General features: G+C 50.2%; 1 protein-coding gene across 2 annotated transcripts; it reads left to right on the top strand.

Annotated features, from left to right (window-relative positions):
- The first annotated feature begins 1,796 nt into the window (after positions 1-1,796).
- Snx11 (sorting nexin 11) lies at positions 1,797-14,052 on the top strand. Of its 2 annotated transcripts, XM_075990945.1 has the most exons (8): positions 1,797-1,885; positions 4,191-4,250; positions 5,183-5,237; positions 6,417-6,503; positions 6,790-6,890; positions 10,562-10,657; positions 10,877-11,089; positions 12,567-14,052. In XM_075990945.1, the coding sequence occupies exons 3-8, from the start codon at positions 5,196-5,198 to the stop codon at positions 12,853-12,855; spliced, it is 828 nt and encodes a 275-aa protein (XP_075847060.1). In that variant the 5' UTR covers positions 1,797-1,885; positions 4,191-4,250; positions 5,183-5,195; the 3' UTR covers positions 12,856-14,052. The 2 variants fall into 2 exon arrangements, with proteins under 2 accessions (XP_075847060.1, XP_075847061.1); XM_075990946.1 differs by lacking the exon at positions 4,191-4,250 and having other exon boundaries at positions 1,813-1,885.
- The last annotated feature ends 1,167 nt before the right edge of the window (positions 14,053-15,219 follow it).

Raw genomic sequence — 15,219 nt, forward strand, 5'->3', positions numbered from 1 at the left:
CATGATTTTATTTACTTTATTTTTTTGGATGGGATTGGAGAGATGGCTAAATGGTTAACAGCATTTGCTGCTCTTACAGAGGATTGGGGTTCAATTCCCAGCACCCACATTTGGGTAGGTCTTCTGTAACTCTAGTTTCAGAGGATCTGATGACCTCTTCTGGCCTCTGTGGGCACAGCACACACAAGCTGGACCTATAACTCACGCAGCTTCATATACAGACACATAAGGAAAAACAAGTCTTTAAAAGGAAGCCACCACTTGTTAACTGGACATGATTGGGCACACCTGTAATCCCAGCACTTGGGTGACTGAGGCAGGGGATTGTACATTTTGAATCTGAGGTAATCTTGGTCTACATAGTTAGTTCTAGGCTAGCCCAGGCTAGATAACAAGACTTTAATCTTAAAATGAAAGGAAAGACAGGTGGGAAGGGAGAGGGAGAGTAGTCTTTGATGTTCTGTTTTAGCATAGGAGTATTTGCGATTGTTAGAGCGGACGAAAAACACCTTTTTCCCAGTGATATGCCTGTGCTGGGTTAGATTCTCTTCATATTCCAAAGCCATAGGGCGTGAAAGAGAACCGGGGTGGCGGGGGGAGGATTTGGGACTTGAGAAATGACTCAGAGGTTTAGAGCATTTCTGCTTTTGCATAGAACCAGGGTTCAGTTCCCAGATCTCCACAGTGTCTCCAACCATTTGTAACACCAGTTCCAGGAGAGCTGAGGCCCTCCTTTACCCTGAGGGTTCCAGGTAGGCACCCATACTTACAGGCAAAACACTCATACACAAAATAAAAACAAACATTTATTTTGGGGTGTGTATGGGTGCATTTGTGTATGCCTCGGATCCACTGGAGTTGGAGTTGCAGGAATTGTGAGCTGCTTGATATGGGTGCTGAACTCATCTCTGGATGAGAAAAACAGTCTTAAGTTCTGAGCCATTTCTTCAGCCTCTGTTGGGTTGTTTTTGAGTCAGGGTCTTAGGTAGCCTGGGCCAGGCTGAAACTCACTATGTAGTTGGCAATGACCTTCGGTTCCTGCCTCTACTTCCAAGTGCTGGGGTTACAGCTGTAAAATCATCTCTTTAACAGATCAAGAGGGTTTCTGATTGTGTTTCGAGATTGAGTCTTACTCTGTAGCCTGGGTGGCCTGGAACTCACTATGTAGCTTTAATCTTCCATTGCCGTAAGAGGAATTTGCTTGTCACCAGAGTTAGCATTTTCATCAGCTTTTTCTTGCTTACTAACTGCGTGCTCCTGCTTTGGGCTTGTCTCGGGGAGTCACTGTGAGTTGTCAGCCTTCTTGTCTGTTTTTTGCTGTGACTTTTCCAAAACTAACTCGAAGTGCCCTTGACGTTTCAGCTGGGGAACTGCAATCTCCGAGGTTCAAAGCGGGGCCCTTTGGAGATCTTAGTGAGGCTCCAGGAATGTGGGGAACCTTCCCACACTACTGACAACCGTGTAAAACTCTTACAGACACCTCGGGTCCCAAGCTGCTCTGGGGAGGGTGGTGGTGAGGCTTTAATGATGCTCCCTGAGCGCTGATTGGCGCTCCTGACAGCGGTGGGCGGGACGCGGACCTGAAGAGAACCCCGAGGGGTTTCAGTCCTCGCGCCCCACCTCCCGCACCCCTAGCGATTTCCGGAAAGATCCGGATTGCAGCCCATGTCTGGGCGGGGCGGAGAGCCGCCTCTGACCGGCAGTTGCCACTGAGAGCCCCGGCCTGCAGGGGTGGGGCGTCCTGGACACTCAGGATTGGTCCGTCGGGAGCCGCCTCCCGTCGTGCACCGGGGCGCCGGCAACTCACCCGGAAGGAGAAGCCGGGATTCGGACTTTATGGTGCGGTGCTGGTGGTGTCTTAGTAGAGAGCGGCTGCTGCTCTCAGGTGAGGGGGCGTGGGCGGGGCCGCAGCTCGTAGGTGCTGCTGGGGGTGGGAATGAGACGCCGGCTCGAGGAGCAGTGGTGGCATTTGAGTGATGGCTTCGCTTGACATGCTAGAGAAGGGGTTGTGAAAGTGAGGGCTTACTGGGGATCCAACCAGAAAGGAAGCCTGGGTTTTCAATTGACTTTGAGAACAGAAGGTATCTTTCGTCCCAAGTTTAACCGGGAAAGGAGAAGGAGCGTGTGGCTGTTTTCCATCTAGTTTGATGAGAATGTAAGGGAGCGGCCAGAGTCAGTGTTTGGGGGATGTAGCTATATATCCAAGTGGCCGGGAGTGGGAGAAAATGGCAGATCCTTTTCGCAGACACTGGAAGTTATGATCGCCTTCGTTAGTATCAGGTGAAATGAGTGGGTTTATCGACTGAAAGGTGGAACGGCTGCTTGATTGACGGGACAGAGTGTCAGGCGGGAGAGCTTCTCCTAACACCTGTGGGTATTTAGGACAGTGAGGTTTTTGAATTGCTGTCAGTTGACATCAGAGGTTCGAGAATGAGTAAGAAAAAGCGGGGAGGCTCCTTGGTGCAATCTTTTTATGGTCTGATTTGCTTTTAACGTGTCTTTTGAAGTAGTTTTAAGTGGCAGAAAAAAATGAGGGAAGGCCTTGAATTGCTCCCCCGAATTAGCAGTTCTGAGCTTTACAGTGCATTGGCTTTGTACACACCCAAAGATCTGGTTCTTCCCCAGCTCTGTTGGCGCTGGTACTGCTGTGGGAAGCAAACAGCACTTCAGATATGATGGAAAAGGCCCAGGAGATGTAGTTAGCTTCCTAACCCTTAGAGGTTACTTTACCCTTTCTTAGTCCATGCACAAATCCATCTGTAGAGATGCATCTGGAGATGGAGGTGTCTAACTAGTGATAGAGCTGAAGTTAAGAACTTGCTGCTTCTCCAGGAAGGGACTGAGCTTCGTTTCCTTCCAAGGAGTGGTGTCTTTGGGAAGGAAATTGATGGAGAATCCTGGCTGTTGGAAATGGAGTCTAGGTTTTACCGGACTGTGGTGGCCCATACCTTTAATGCCAGCACTCCAGGAGGCCAAAGCAAAAGATCTCTGTGTGTTAGGAGCTAGCTTGGTCTACTACAGAGTGAGTTCCAGGACAGCCAGGCAGCCAGGGCTGTTAAACAGAGAAATTCTGTATCAAAAAACAAACAAACAAACAAAGAGAAAGGGAAAAGGACCAGAGTCTAGGTTTTTGCAGTTCCAGTGATTTAAGGAAATTTACAAGAACTTCCTCAGTGCCCTTTAAAACTTTAGACTTAGGTTTAAGTTCACAAGCATATGGAGTCCTAGGAGGCTTGGAATTATTTATTTATTTATTTGGTTTTTCGAGAAAGGGTTTCTCTGTAGCTTTGGAGCCTGCCTTGGAATTTTTAAAAACCAGTTTGTGGTTGTTTTTATCTACATTAGCTCCACAAAAAATATGCAGGAAAAACTTCCACATGGGGGTGCTGCAGGCCCCTTCCAAACTCTTCTTGAGACCAAAGGTATGATGACTATTTGGTTATTGAACAAGAGTCTTGCATTTCACAGACCTTTTGAGGTGGAGAGGTGTGACCTCCCTTCAGTGTGGAGATGGCTCTTGTCATCTCTCCTACTGAACTACAAAAAGACACTTCAGAATATTTAGTTCTCCATTCGTGGCAGACTAGCAAATGCCTAAAAAGAGAAAGCGGTGCAGAATTAACCCCAGGAGGTTAATTATTTACAGCAAGGTTTTTTGTTTTGTTTTGTTGGTCACAGACCTTTGTTTCCATCTGAACTGTTAGGCTGGGTTTTTGGGGAATTGGAATCTCCTGAATTTTATTCAGTTCGGGGCCTGTTGGAGGGGGTGACTGCAGCAATTGAAAAACCAGGTTGTCAGCAAGAGTGTTGTTTATTATGGTGTTGAAATCACAAAACCTTGGGGTTTGCTCCACAGTGTAGCGCAATTTTGTCATCTTCCAGGTAGCCTTGTTCCTGCGTGCAATGTCTGTCTGTAGAAGTGAGACCTTCTGGGATAGTGAAAAGAATTGCAAAAGCTGTTTGCTCTGCTAATTTCATGCTGTAAATGAGTTCCCCTTCTTTTGAAACATTAGCCCTGTGCTAGCAAAACATAAACTAGACGGAAGCTCATTACGCGCTCTTCTAATGGGAAGGCAGAACTAATAAGAGAATGTGTTTAAAATTAATTGTGGGACTGTAGAAACGAGTGGGTGTGTGGATGGGCCTGGGAGGAGGGGAGGGGGAGCTTAGAGATAGTCTTGTTTTCCCAGGAGCCAGCCCGGATCATTTGTTGGCAGTACATATTGGCTGAAGTCAGTTTTCATTTCAAGGTAAATTGGAAAGGGAAATTAAACCTTATTGTTCTGCTCTTAAGAGAGAGGAAGGGGTGGAGGCGGCAGCCAGGGTGGAGCTGCTGGAGTGGTTCTAGGAGTAACAAGATTAGTGCTGTATTTTAACAGAAGGTGACATCATGGGCCCCCTTGGAATCCAGTAACCCTGTGCTGCAGCCTTCATGGTCCCCTTGTCGGAGTGGGCGATGTCGCTGCACACAGTAAACTGCCACCCTGGGGGACATCAGTGGCTTAGGCTTTAATGAATCTTTACAAAGGAGCGGAATGCATCCTGAGGTGACCTGCAAAGCTGCGGGGTGCTTGGGCAGAGGTACAAACCGGATGTCAGGATTGGAAGTGACTACAATGGTTGGCTCCAGTTGTAGAGAGCTGATTAGGGAAGGTGGCGGCTCTAACCGGGCCATTCAGTTGGGTGCTCCCCGGAGCACTGCAGCTCAGTGACTCACCTGTCTGGACGTGACTGTGGTTAGCAAGATGGAGATCTCTGGAGCACTGATGTGTGTAGGGACTGGGTTGTCTCTAAACAACCAGGAGAGGGCACTGCTAGGCTCCTTTTCAAAGCTGTGCTCCTCAAGACCACCAGAGTTTACAAGGGAACCCACCTGCCTTTCTGGCCACCCACACACTCTCCACAAACCCCAACAAGCTCTGCGTTGGAGTGGCCTTGAGGAGGGTTCCAGGGGCAGTCTGAGAACGAGGCAAAGTCCCCAGGGCTTTTAGCTTGCCACTAACTAATGTGGGTGATTTTTCCCTTCCTCTTTAAAGTTTTACACAGCATAATTGGGGACTTGGAGTCACCCGGCTTTCCCCAAGGGATATCTATTAAAAGCTTTTGGGGTTTTGCCCTGGCAAAACCTGGTAAGGACACACTTGCTAACTCTGCTTGTTCCCGTGCCTTTTGCCCCCCTCAGATGTTCTCTTCCGATGGGCTTTTGGTGTAGGATGTTGGAGAACCAAGAGCTGGAGGTAAGCGTGGGCTCCAAGTGGGGCAGAGTTGGAGGCCCCATTTTTTGGGTGAGGGGACACAGATGTAGAGTGTCTGTGGTGTGTTTTCCCCTGGTAATACCCTTGGTGTTTTTTGATGTGCTCAGAATAAAGCCAGGTGAAAGAAGTCAGAACAAGTGTACAGGCTGAGAAGTGAGCTTTCGTTTTGACTAACTTTCCATTGGTTGGAATGTACTAGAATATAAGTGTTTTTTAAAGTTAAGTGTTTGGTTATCCTCCAAGAAATGGGCTCATCAGGACATTTTCATTCATATCGCTGTACTTTGTTCCTTTTTTAAAATTTTATTTATTTATTACATATATAGTGTTCTTCCAGCATGCCAGAAGAGAACACCAGATCTTATTGTAGATGGTTGTGAGCCACCATGTGGTTGCTGGGAATTGAACTCAGGACCCCTGGAAGAGCAGTCAGTGCTCTTAACCTCTGAGCCATCTCTCCAGCCCCTGTACTTTGTCCTTATTTGTCTAGTCTTTCCTTGTGCAGATGGAGCTCGGGCTTGGGAGGACTCAGCTCTGCCAATGAGCCATCTATCCATTTATCCCTAACTCTCTTTATAGCCTTATGTACTGCGGCTATGTGGACCCGGCTGACCTTCAGCTTGGTGGCAATCCTCCTGCCTCTTCCTGGGTGTTGGGTTTAAAGGCGGGAGCCATTGTCTGCAGCTCTCTATTTTTTTATTTGGAGTCTTACCAAGTTCCTCAGATGAGGCCTAGAACTTTGATTCTCTTGCCTCAGCCTCTCAAGTCCTTAGGCTTATAGGCCTGTACTAGTTGGCATGGCCTGTGGTCTCCCAGAGAACAGGGATTTTTGTTTCTTGTTTATGTTCTGTCTTTGCACAGTGCCTGGCGTGCACCGGTGTCAGGAAATACTTGTTGAATTGACTGGAGAAATGATTGGAAGTTGGGACTGAGTTAGTCTACTGTACTAGAAACTACTGTGTGGTCAGAGCTGCCTTGCCAGCTAGGCACAGTGCCTTATGATCTCAACACTAGGAGGCAGACTGTGAAAAATGAGACAAGTTCAAGGCAATACGTCCACATTGTGAGTTCCAGGCCAGCCAGGCTCCAGTGCCAAAACCAAACTCTCTGTCTGTGAAAGGTGGAGTGAAGCTGAGGGGGCATTTTTTTAAACACCTGCAGGAGGTGATCACGGTGCGTGTTCAGGACCCCCGGGTGCAGAATGAGGGCTCCTGGAATTCTTACGTGGACTATAAGATCTTCCTTCATGTGAGTCGAGCTTCTGTAATGGGGAACTGAGGGCTGTGGGCTGTGCTGAAGTAGAGGTGACTTGTGGGTGTCCCCAGCAGTCCGAGACAGGAGACTTAGAAGGCACGGAGTGTGGAGAAGAAGGAGCACAAGGTGTAGTTGGGAATTGCTTTCAGGCTGTTCAGTGGCATCTTGGCCTGGGGACCAATGGCCTCATAATCTGGCCCCTTAAAGAGAGCGGTGGTGATGATCTCATATGAACTTTGTCTTTGTTCATTTAACACTTTTCACAAACTTCCTCTTGTAGACGAACAGCAAAGCCTTTACCGCCAAGACTTCCTGTGTGCGGCGCCGCTACCGTGAATTCGTGTGGCTGAGGAAGCAGCTACAGAGGAATGCGGGTTTGGTGTGAGTTTGCTCTTGCTGTCTCCTCAGGTCTAAGGAGACTCTTGGGTGATTATGTGGTGGCTGGAGTCTGCAGAGAAAAGCACTGAGGACATGCCAGGTACCGAAGAAATGCTTTAAACCACGTGTTTAAGTCAGTGAAGGCAAACCAGCATTCTTCTCTCCTGTTGTTTGACTTCGCAAAACTGTCTGAACAGGAAACAGTGTATGTATGCTGTGTAGTCTGAACAGGAAACAGTGTATGTATGCACTCGTGTGCCCACACATGTGTAGTCTGAACAGGAAACAGTGTATGTATGCTGTGTAGTCTGAACAGGAAACAGTGTATGTATGCTGTGTGGTCTGAACAGGAAACAGTGTATGTTTGCACTCGTGTGCCCACACATGTATGGTCTGAACAGGAAACAGTGTATGTATGCACTCGTGTGCCCACACACGTGTAGTCTGAACAGGAAACAGTGTATGTATGCACTCGTGTGCCCACACACGTGTAGTCTGAACAGGAAACAGTGTATGTATGCACTCGTGTGCCCACACACGTATAGTCTGAACAGGAAACAGTGTATGTATGCACTCGTGTGCCCACACGTCCATAGTTCACTGACTTAAACACATTTTAAGACATTTCCTAGATTCTTTAGTACCTGGCATGTTGTAAGTTGTCATCTCTGTAAACGAGGTCTTTGTTTTTTCAGGCAGGCCCCACTATGTAGTTCAAGTTGGCCTTGAACTTGTCCTCTGTGGCAGCATCTGGAGTGCTGGGGTTGTAGGCATAGGTCATCTCACCTTTTTTTTTTTTTTTGAGATGTGCTCTGATGTAGCCCAGGTTGGCCTTGAACTGCCAATTCTCTTGCCTCCACCTTCCTCCCTTTACTTCCAAGTGATGGGGCCACTGCGATAGGACATACCAGCCAGTTCCCTTACTTCCTCTCCTCTAGGCCGCTTTGGGTGTCTATCTGCCTCTGTCTGTTACTCTCTCTGAGGGTGTCTGTGTTCTCCCCCCCCCCCCCCCACTTTGTGTGTGTGCTGGGGATTGAATTCAGGGCTTTGTACATGGCTGGCAATTGCTCTATCACTGAGTTATGTCGTCAGCCCTAGCTTCTTGTTGATACTTTCTAACGTGTTCCCTGTGCTTTATAACAGAAGCTAGGAAAGTTTAACAGTAATTGCTATAACTCACCTCATTTTCAGCAAATTCTGGGTCTAGAGTATTCTGTTTTATCTATCTGTCTGTCTGTCTGTCCCTCCGTCCGTCCGTCTATCCATCCATCCATCCATCCATCCATCCATCCATCCATCCATCCATCCATCCATCCATCCATCTATTCTGAGACAGAGCCTGTGTGTGTAGCTCCAGGCTGGCCTCAGATGTTCCATCTTCTTACTTTAGCTTGCCGAGTAGTTGAGGTTATAGACATGGCTACATGTCTGACTTGGAGTAGATGGTTTTAATTTATATGAAAGGGCCCAGAGGTCCGTGCTTTAAGTTTCTTCCTCTTATTGTAACACTGGAGCGATGGCTGGGGCGATGGCTGGTGGTGCAGTGACTGTTGTGAGCACGAGGAGCCCAGTCGAGTCCTTAGTACCATGTGAATCCCAGTGCTGGGAGACACGGGAACCCTAGGGGCTTGCTGGCAGCTAGTCCAGCCAAATGGATGAGCTCTGGTTCAACAAATGAAGTGGAGGGTCATTGAGGAAGATCTGTATCAACTTGTCTGGCTTCCACATGTATGTGTGTGTCCATGCTCCCCACCCCAGTGCAGAGCATCCACACATATGTGTGTGCACGTTCTCCCCATCCCAGTGCAGAGCATCCACACGCATGTGTGTGCATGTGCTCCCCATCCCGATGCAGAGCATCCACACATGTGTGTGCACGTGCTCCCCATCCCAATGCAGAGAGCATCCACACATGTGTGTGCACGTGCTCCCCACCCCAGTGCAGAGCATCCACATGTATGTGTGTGCACGTGCTCCCCACCCCAGTGCAGGACATCCACACGTATGTGTGCACGTGCTCCCCACCCCAGTGCAGAGCATCCACACGTGTGTGTGCACGTGCTCCCCACCCCAGTGCAGAGCATCCGCACGTATGTGTGTGCACGTGCTCCCCACCCCAGTGCAGAGCATCCACACACATGTGTGTGCACGTGCTCCCCACCCCAGTGCAGAGAGCATCCACACGTATGTGTGTGCACGTGCTCCCCACCCCAGTGCAGAGCATCCACACGCATGTGTGTGCACGTGCTCCCCACCCCATTGTAGAGCATCCACACGTATGTGTGTGCACGTGCTCCCCACCCCAGTGCAGGACATCCACACGTATGTGTGCACGTGCTCCCTACCCCAGTGCAGGACATCCACACGTGTGTGTGTGCACGTGCTCCCCACCCCAGTGCAGGACATCCACACGTATGTGTGTGCACGTGCTCCCCACCCCAGTGCAGAGCATCCACACGTATGTGTGTGCACGTGCTCCCCACCCCAGTGCAGGACATCCACACGTGTGTGTGTGCACGTGCTCCCTACCCCAGTGCAGGACATCCACACGTATGTGTGTGCACGTGCTCCCCACCCCAGTGCAGGACATCCACACGTGTGTGTGTGCACGTGCTCCCTACCCCAGTGCAGGACATCCACACGTGTGTGTGCACGTGCTCCCCACCCCAGTGCAGGACATCCACACGCATGTGTGTACGTGCTCCCCACCCCAATACAGAGCACGGAAGTAGTAGAGCTGGGTGTAGTGGAGCAGGCCTGTAGTCCTACCACCTAGGAAGCAGAGACAGAGGACCACTGCAAGCTCCAGGCCAGCCATGCCTATGTAGTATAGTGAAGCCATGGGTCAGAAAGCCCCAAAGGGGCTAGAGAGATAGCTCTATTTAAGAGCCCTTGTTGCTCTTGCAGAGGACCTGAGTTTGGCAGCCCATACCAGGTTGCCTACAACTGTCTGTAATTACTGTTTCAGGGATCTGAGAACACAAGAATGTAGTGTCCTCTTCTGGCCTCTGTGGACACTGTGTATACATGGTGCACATATCATCAGGCAAGCACATACACATGAAGAAAAAGTGATTGATGTTGGAAGTGGGTATACTAGATGGTATAGAAGCGTTGTGTACACAGTGTTCTTCCCAAAGAGGACACCAGATCTCATTAGAGATGGTTATGAGTCACCATGTGGGTGCAGGACCTCTGGAAGAGCAGCCAGTGCTGTTAACCACTGAGCCATCTCTTCAGCCCAACAGTGGGATTTTTTGTTTTGTTTTTCGAGACTGGGTTTTTCTACCTAGGCCTGGCTGTCCTGAAACTCAGTCTGTAGACCAGGCTGGCTTCAAACTCAGAGATCGGCCTGCCTCTGCCTCCTGAGTGCTGGGATTAAAGGTGTGCACCACCACACCTAGCTGACAGTGGGAATTTTATGTCACCTCTCTGGTTTTCTAAAAGGAGGACGCTAATATTTTCCTCCTGGGGTTTTTAGAAGGATTGACTGCCGTGTTTGTGGATATGTCATGTAATGTGCCTGCCGTAGGGCACACTATCAACCAGTGTTAGCTCTGTCACGTCCCTAATAAAAGCTAATTGCATTGATTGGGCCTCTTTTCAGGGGATATTTTGGGGCGCGGTTGGAGTGAAGCATCACTTACCTTGTGTGTCACGCCATGCTCCCACAGGCCTGTACCTGAACTTCCTGGGAAGTCCACTTTCTTTGGCAACTCCGATGAGTTCATCGAGAAGCGGAGGCAAGGTCTACAGCTTTTCCTCGAAAAGTGAGTGGACATGTTGGCTTGGCACTGGCCGCCATGTGGAGGCAGGGCCACAGGAAGGTGCTGGGCAGATGCAGGCTGCCCTGCTCATGCAACCACACTTGTGACCTGCTTTCTTGTGCCCTTCCGCCTCCAATGCTGCTTGAAGCCAGAGCCTGGCTGGGATGGGGACGGGGAAGCGACTTCATCACGTGTTCCGTGCTGTGCTCTCTCCTGCTTCAGGGTCCTGCAGAGCGTGGTCCTTCTGTCGGACAGTCAGCTGCACCTCTTCCTCCAAAGCCAGCTCTCAGTGCCCGAGATTGAAGCCTGTGTCCAGGGCCGAGGCTCCCTGACTGTGTCTGATGCCATTCTTTGTTATGCTATGTCAAACTGTGGCTGGGCCCAGGAGGAGCGGCAAAGCACCCCTCACTTGGCAAAAGGAGACCAGGTTAACAGGTGACTGTGGGACCAATGACACATGGGGTGTGTCGTGGACATCAGTAGCATGCCCATGTGTTAGGGAAAGGAACGTCACAGCGTTGGTAGCCTTGGAAAGGCCTAGTTCTCTATCTTGAATGGAAAATTAGATGTTCTGCTGAAACTCAGGAGAAAGAAGGGGCAGCCTTCCTTGGCTGGCTTTTTCCTTTTTTTTTTTTTTTTTTTTTTTTTTTTTGGTTTTTCGAGACAGGGTTTCTCTGTGGTTTTGGAGCCTGTCCTGGAACTAGCTCTTGTAGACCAGGCTGGTCTCGAACTCACAGAGATCCACCTGCCTCTGCCTCCCGAGTGCTGGGATTAAAGGCGTGCGCCACCACCGCCCGGCGTGGCTTTTTCCTTTTGTTTAAGGCAGAGTCTACTCTGGCCCGTACTGGCCTGGAGCTCACTGTATCCCAGGCTGGTCTTCAACTTGTGGTCATCTTTCTGCCTCAGATGTTAGCTCAGGGATTCCAGTTTTAGAATACTTGTTTCTTCTTCTTCTTTTTCCCTCCTCTCCCTCCCTCCCTTCCCCCTCCCTCCCTCCCTCCCTCCCTCCCTCCCTCCCTCCCTCCTCTCCCTCTCTTCCCCCTTCCTCTCCCTCCCTCCCTCCTCTCACTCCCCCCTCTCTCCCTCCCTCTCTCCCCTCCCTTCCTCCCTCCCTCCCTCCCTCCCTCCCTCCCTCCCCTCCTCTCCCTCCCTCCTTCCCCTCCCTCCCTCCCTCCCTCCCTTTTTTATTGTGAGGCTCCAGCTGAGTCGACCTACTCATTATGTAGGCTACTCACTATGTAGTCCAAGCTGGTCTCTAACTTAACAGAGATCCGCCTGCCTCCTGAGCGCTGGGAGTAAAGGTGTGCGCCACCATGCCAGGCTCCTTTTAAATATTGTTTAATTGGTTTATTTTTGTGATTCTGGGTGGGAACGAAGTTCTGGGCTGCACTTGTGTATTGTGTATGTTCTACCACCATGCCACCTCCTCACGTTAACATGTCCCTGCTCTAAATGAAGAAACGCTACCCTGGTGAGCAATGGCTGTCCATTCCCTGGTAACCGTAGTCTACTTTCTGTGTGGATCTGCCTGTTGTGGGCGTTTCAAACACACAGCGTCACAGGGCAGGCGGATCTGGCTTTTTCATCCAGCGTAATGCTTCAATTTTTTAAGATCATATTTCATTTGTTTGAGTGTGTGTGCATATGTGCAGTATGTCATGATGCAGAGGTCAGAGGACAGCTTGCTGGGTAGTTTTCTCCTCTTGCCTGTGGGTCCTGGGATTGAAGTAGGTCGTCAGGCTTTCAGTGGGGCCTTTTACCCACTCTGCCACTGTGCCGGCTCCATTGTTTTCAGCACTTTGTTCCTTTATGTGGCTGAAAATTTCACTGAGCACAATATGTATCTATGCCTATCTCTTCATTTTTGTCTTCTACTCATGCCCATCTTTCCTTCCCTCTTTTTTCCTCCCAGTTGCTGTTTTCTTCCGAGATCAGGTAGGAGGAGCTCTCCTTCCCCGCCTCCCAGTGAAGAAGAGAAGGACCGCTTAGGAACTTGGGCTCCAGTGATTGACTCTGAGGGTCCGTCCTTGGAAAGTCCCATGCTGCCACCCAGCTCCTTACCGTCATGCTGTGGTCTTACTGCAAGACACGATGAGGGACTCTGTGGGTCCCAGCCTGTGAGAAGGGCTGTGGGAGGTGACCATGCTGTGCCTTTGGATCCTGGTCAGCCAGACCCAGAGTGGGGAAAGAGCTGTGGCTGAGATCTAGGTTCTCTTGGGTGGTGGAGAAGATGCAGGCCACAGTCACATCCAGATGGGATGGGCCCCGGGCAGCTGTGAGGGAAGCTGGGCTGTTTAGCGTCTTCCGTCCACATCTTCTCAGGTTTGCTCTGCAGGGGTTGGTTGTGACTGCCTGCTCTATCTCCTCCGCGGGAATAGGCACCATGCTGGTGTTTGTTAAGTTAAGCGCAGTGCCCAGAAGCTCTTGGTGTTAAATAGAACTGTATCGACTTCCCCGGGAGCTAAGTTTCTTCAGGTGTTTGTTTAGAGCACAGCCATTGATGAATGGTTTGGGGAACCTCTTCATGGCAGGTTTTTAGCTGCCATATTGAATACTGTCCCAACAGAATGCTCCTACTGTTATATTCCCACCTTGACGGGCTTCAGCTTTTGCTGCAGCCCCTGGAACATTTTGGTTGTGGGAGGCTGGCCTCTTGCCTGCCTCCACGTGTGGACAGGGTGGTGAGTATTTATTTATTTACCACCTCCTTGCTTCTCAGTAAATGGCAGTGATGTGGCTCTTATTGCTGGGGTTTCCAATATCTTCCAAGACCTTGGCAGGTTGGGTGGGGCCTGAGAGCTGCAGGTAGGGAGTTTGAGCCCATCCAGGCGAAGTGGCTGGCTGCAGCCAGGGTGAGGGAACAGCGCAGATGTTTGTTTGGGCAGAGGTGACTCTGGGCTGCCCATCTTGTGCTTATAAAGCAGAGCTGATGTTTCTGCAGGGGTAAAGCGGACTCCTTTCTTATTTTCTTTCCCAGTAGCGACTCCCAGGGCTTTAGCTGCCACAGTGACCACTGTTGCATTGCAGGGACGAAGCCCAATGCTCGGTCCAGTGGGGGCACACAGGGTCCAGTGGGGGCTTTTTTCTAGAAGCCTGGAGTGGGGGCTTTGGGGATGGAGGTGAGGAAGCACATGCTTTCCTTCAGACACTGAGGCTTCTGCTCTCCTGCTGCTGGAATCCTGTCTAGGGAGCAGGGCCGGTAGCTGGAGCTCTAGGGTGGGCTCTCTGCCGGGCTCACCTTGTTGCTCTGCTCTTAGGGTTGTGTGCGCATCCTCTCTCTGGCCATCTGCCCCGTCTGTGGGCTCTTTTACTACTGTATCGGCCTGTGTTGTGGGATTGTCATGGCATTTAGTTCAGAGTTGAGGGGCATTGGCCTGAAATAAAATGCAAGTATTTAAGACTGGTGTTGCAATTTGTGTCTAACAAGCTGTAGCAGGGAAGGAGGGAATGAGAGCTGGCGGGAGCTACTTTCATAAATCATGAATTTATCAGCATGGAAATAACACTTGCTATAGAACTGTGTGCTGGAGCTCTCCTGCATTGTGTGCGAGACTCAGGTTCCCTGCTGCAGGAGGGAGTGTTTTCCAAAGAGCCAGGATCCAGCTCTTCTTGCAGTTCTGGGCATGAACCTTGTTAGGTATAATTTACCTGATGCTGCTTCCATCTTCGAAGCCTGTCTGAGGTGCCAGGTGCTAAAAGAGAAATAAAGTTTGTCAACAGGCAGATGCAAAGCCCTGGCTGGTGTTCATCCCTCCTTCCTGCCCGCCTCCCCTGGGTCTCTTCTTTATATGATGCATCAGAGCAAAGCGAGGATAGAAAACCTACAGAGGCAAATCCAAAATGTCAAAAGAAGTTCATTTAAAAGGGGGGAAAAACTCCATACACAACCCTCACAAAACCCGACAGATGCTAGGCTAATGGCATCCACTCTGCCGATTGGTGGGGATGGCTCATGAATATTAATGAGTCCACTGCTCCAAATGGTGCAGCTGTGAACCCAGCTGTGCCTGAAGCTCTCTGATCTCAAAACTTCCAGACAGGAGCCGGAGGTGGTCTGTGTCAATTCCCTACTCAGCCAAAAAGCAGCAAGCTGGATTGGCCTTCTTCTGTTCTCCCTCTCCTCCTGGAGCTGGTGCTAGGCAGCTAGCTCTGCCAGCAGGCTGGGCTGCTGGGACAGCAGGCGCTCTTCAGACATGCCTGTGATTTCTCAGACTCCCAGCTTTTTTAATGATCCATTAGCAGCAGTGCATACAACAGCACCTCAGTTAATGCGAGGCCAGGCGCCGGCTCCTCAGCCTTGTGCTGAGTTGGGGATTGGCTGCAGAAGATGTCCGGAGAAGGAGAGCTTTCCTAATAGCGTGGGCCCACGTACCAGAAAAACAGCAAACATCGATGAAAATGTCTTCTCATTCAGGCGATGCCTGAGGCCTCTCTTGCATTTTTCTCTGTCCAGCGTGTGCCAGAGTCTAGCCACCCCAACTGGAAGGCTTTCGCCCTGAGAGATGAGTCACCGGCTGTGGGGAGCGGCCCGCTGCGTTGTGTCCTAGAATCAAAAGTGTTCTTTG

This window comes from Microtus pennsylvanicus, chromosome 11 (assembly GCF_037038515.1).
Source record: "Microtus pennsylvanicus isolate mMicPen1 chromosome 11, mMicPen1.hap1, whole genome shotgun sequence".
In the NCBI taxonomy this organism is placed as follows: domain Eukaryota; kingdom Metazoa; phylum Chordata; class Mammalia; order Rodentia; family Cricetidae; genus Microtus; species Microtus pennsylvanicus.

Bases quoted from the DNA above. Each gene is read 5' to 3' on its own strand.
- Snx11 (XM_075990945.1), top strand. From the start codon at position 5,196: ATGGGCTTTTGGTGTAGGATGTTGGAGAACCAAGAGCTGGAG. The intron at 6,504-6,789 runs GTGAGTCGAGCT...TTCCTCTTGTAG, and splicing joins ACTATAAGATCTTCCTTCAT to ACGAACAGCAAAGCCTTTAC. The intron at 11,090-12,566 runs GTGACTGTGGGA...TTTTCCTCCCAG, and splicing joins AAAGGAGACCAGGTTAACAG to TTGCTGTTTTCTTCCGAGAT.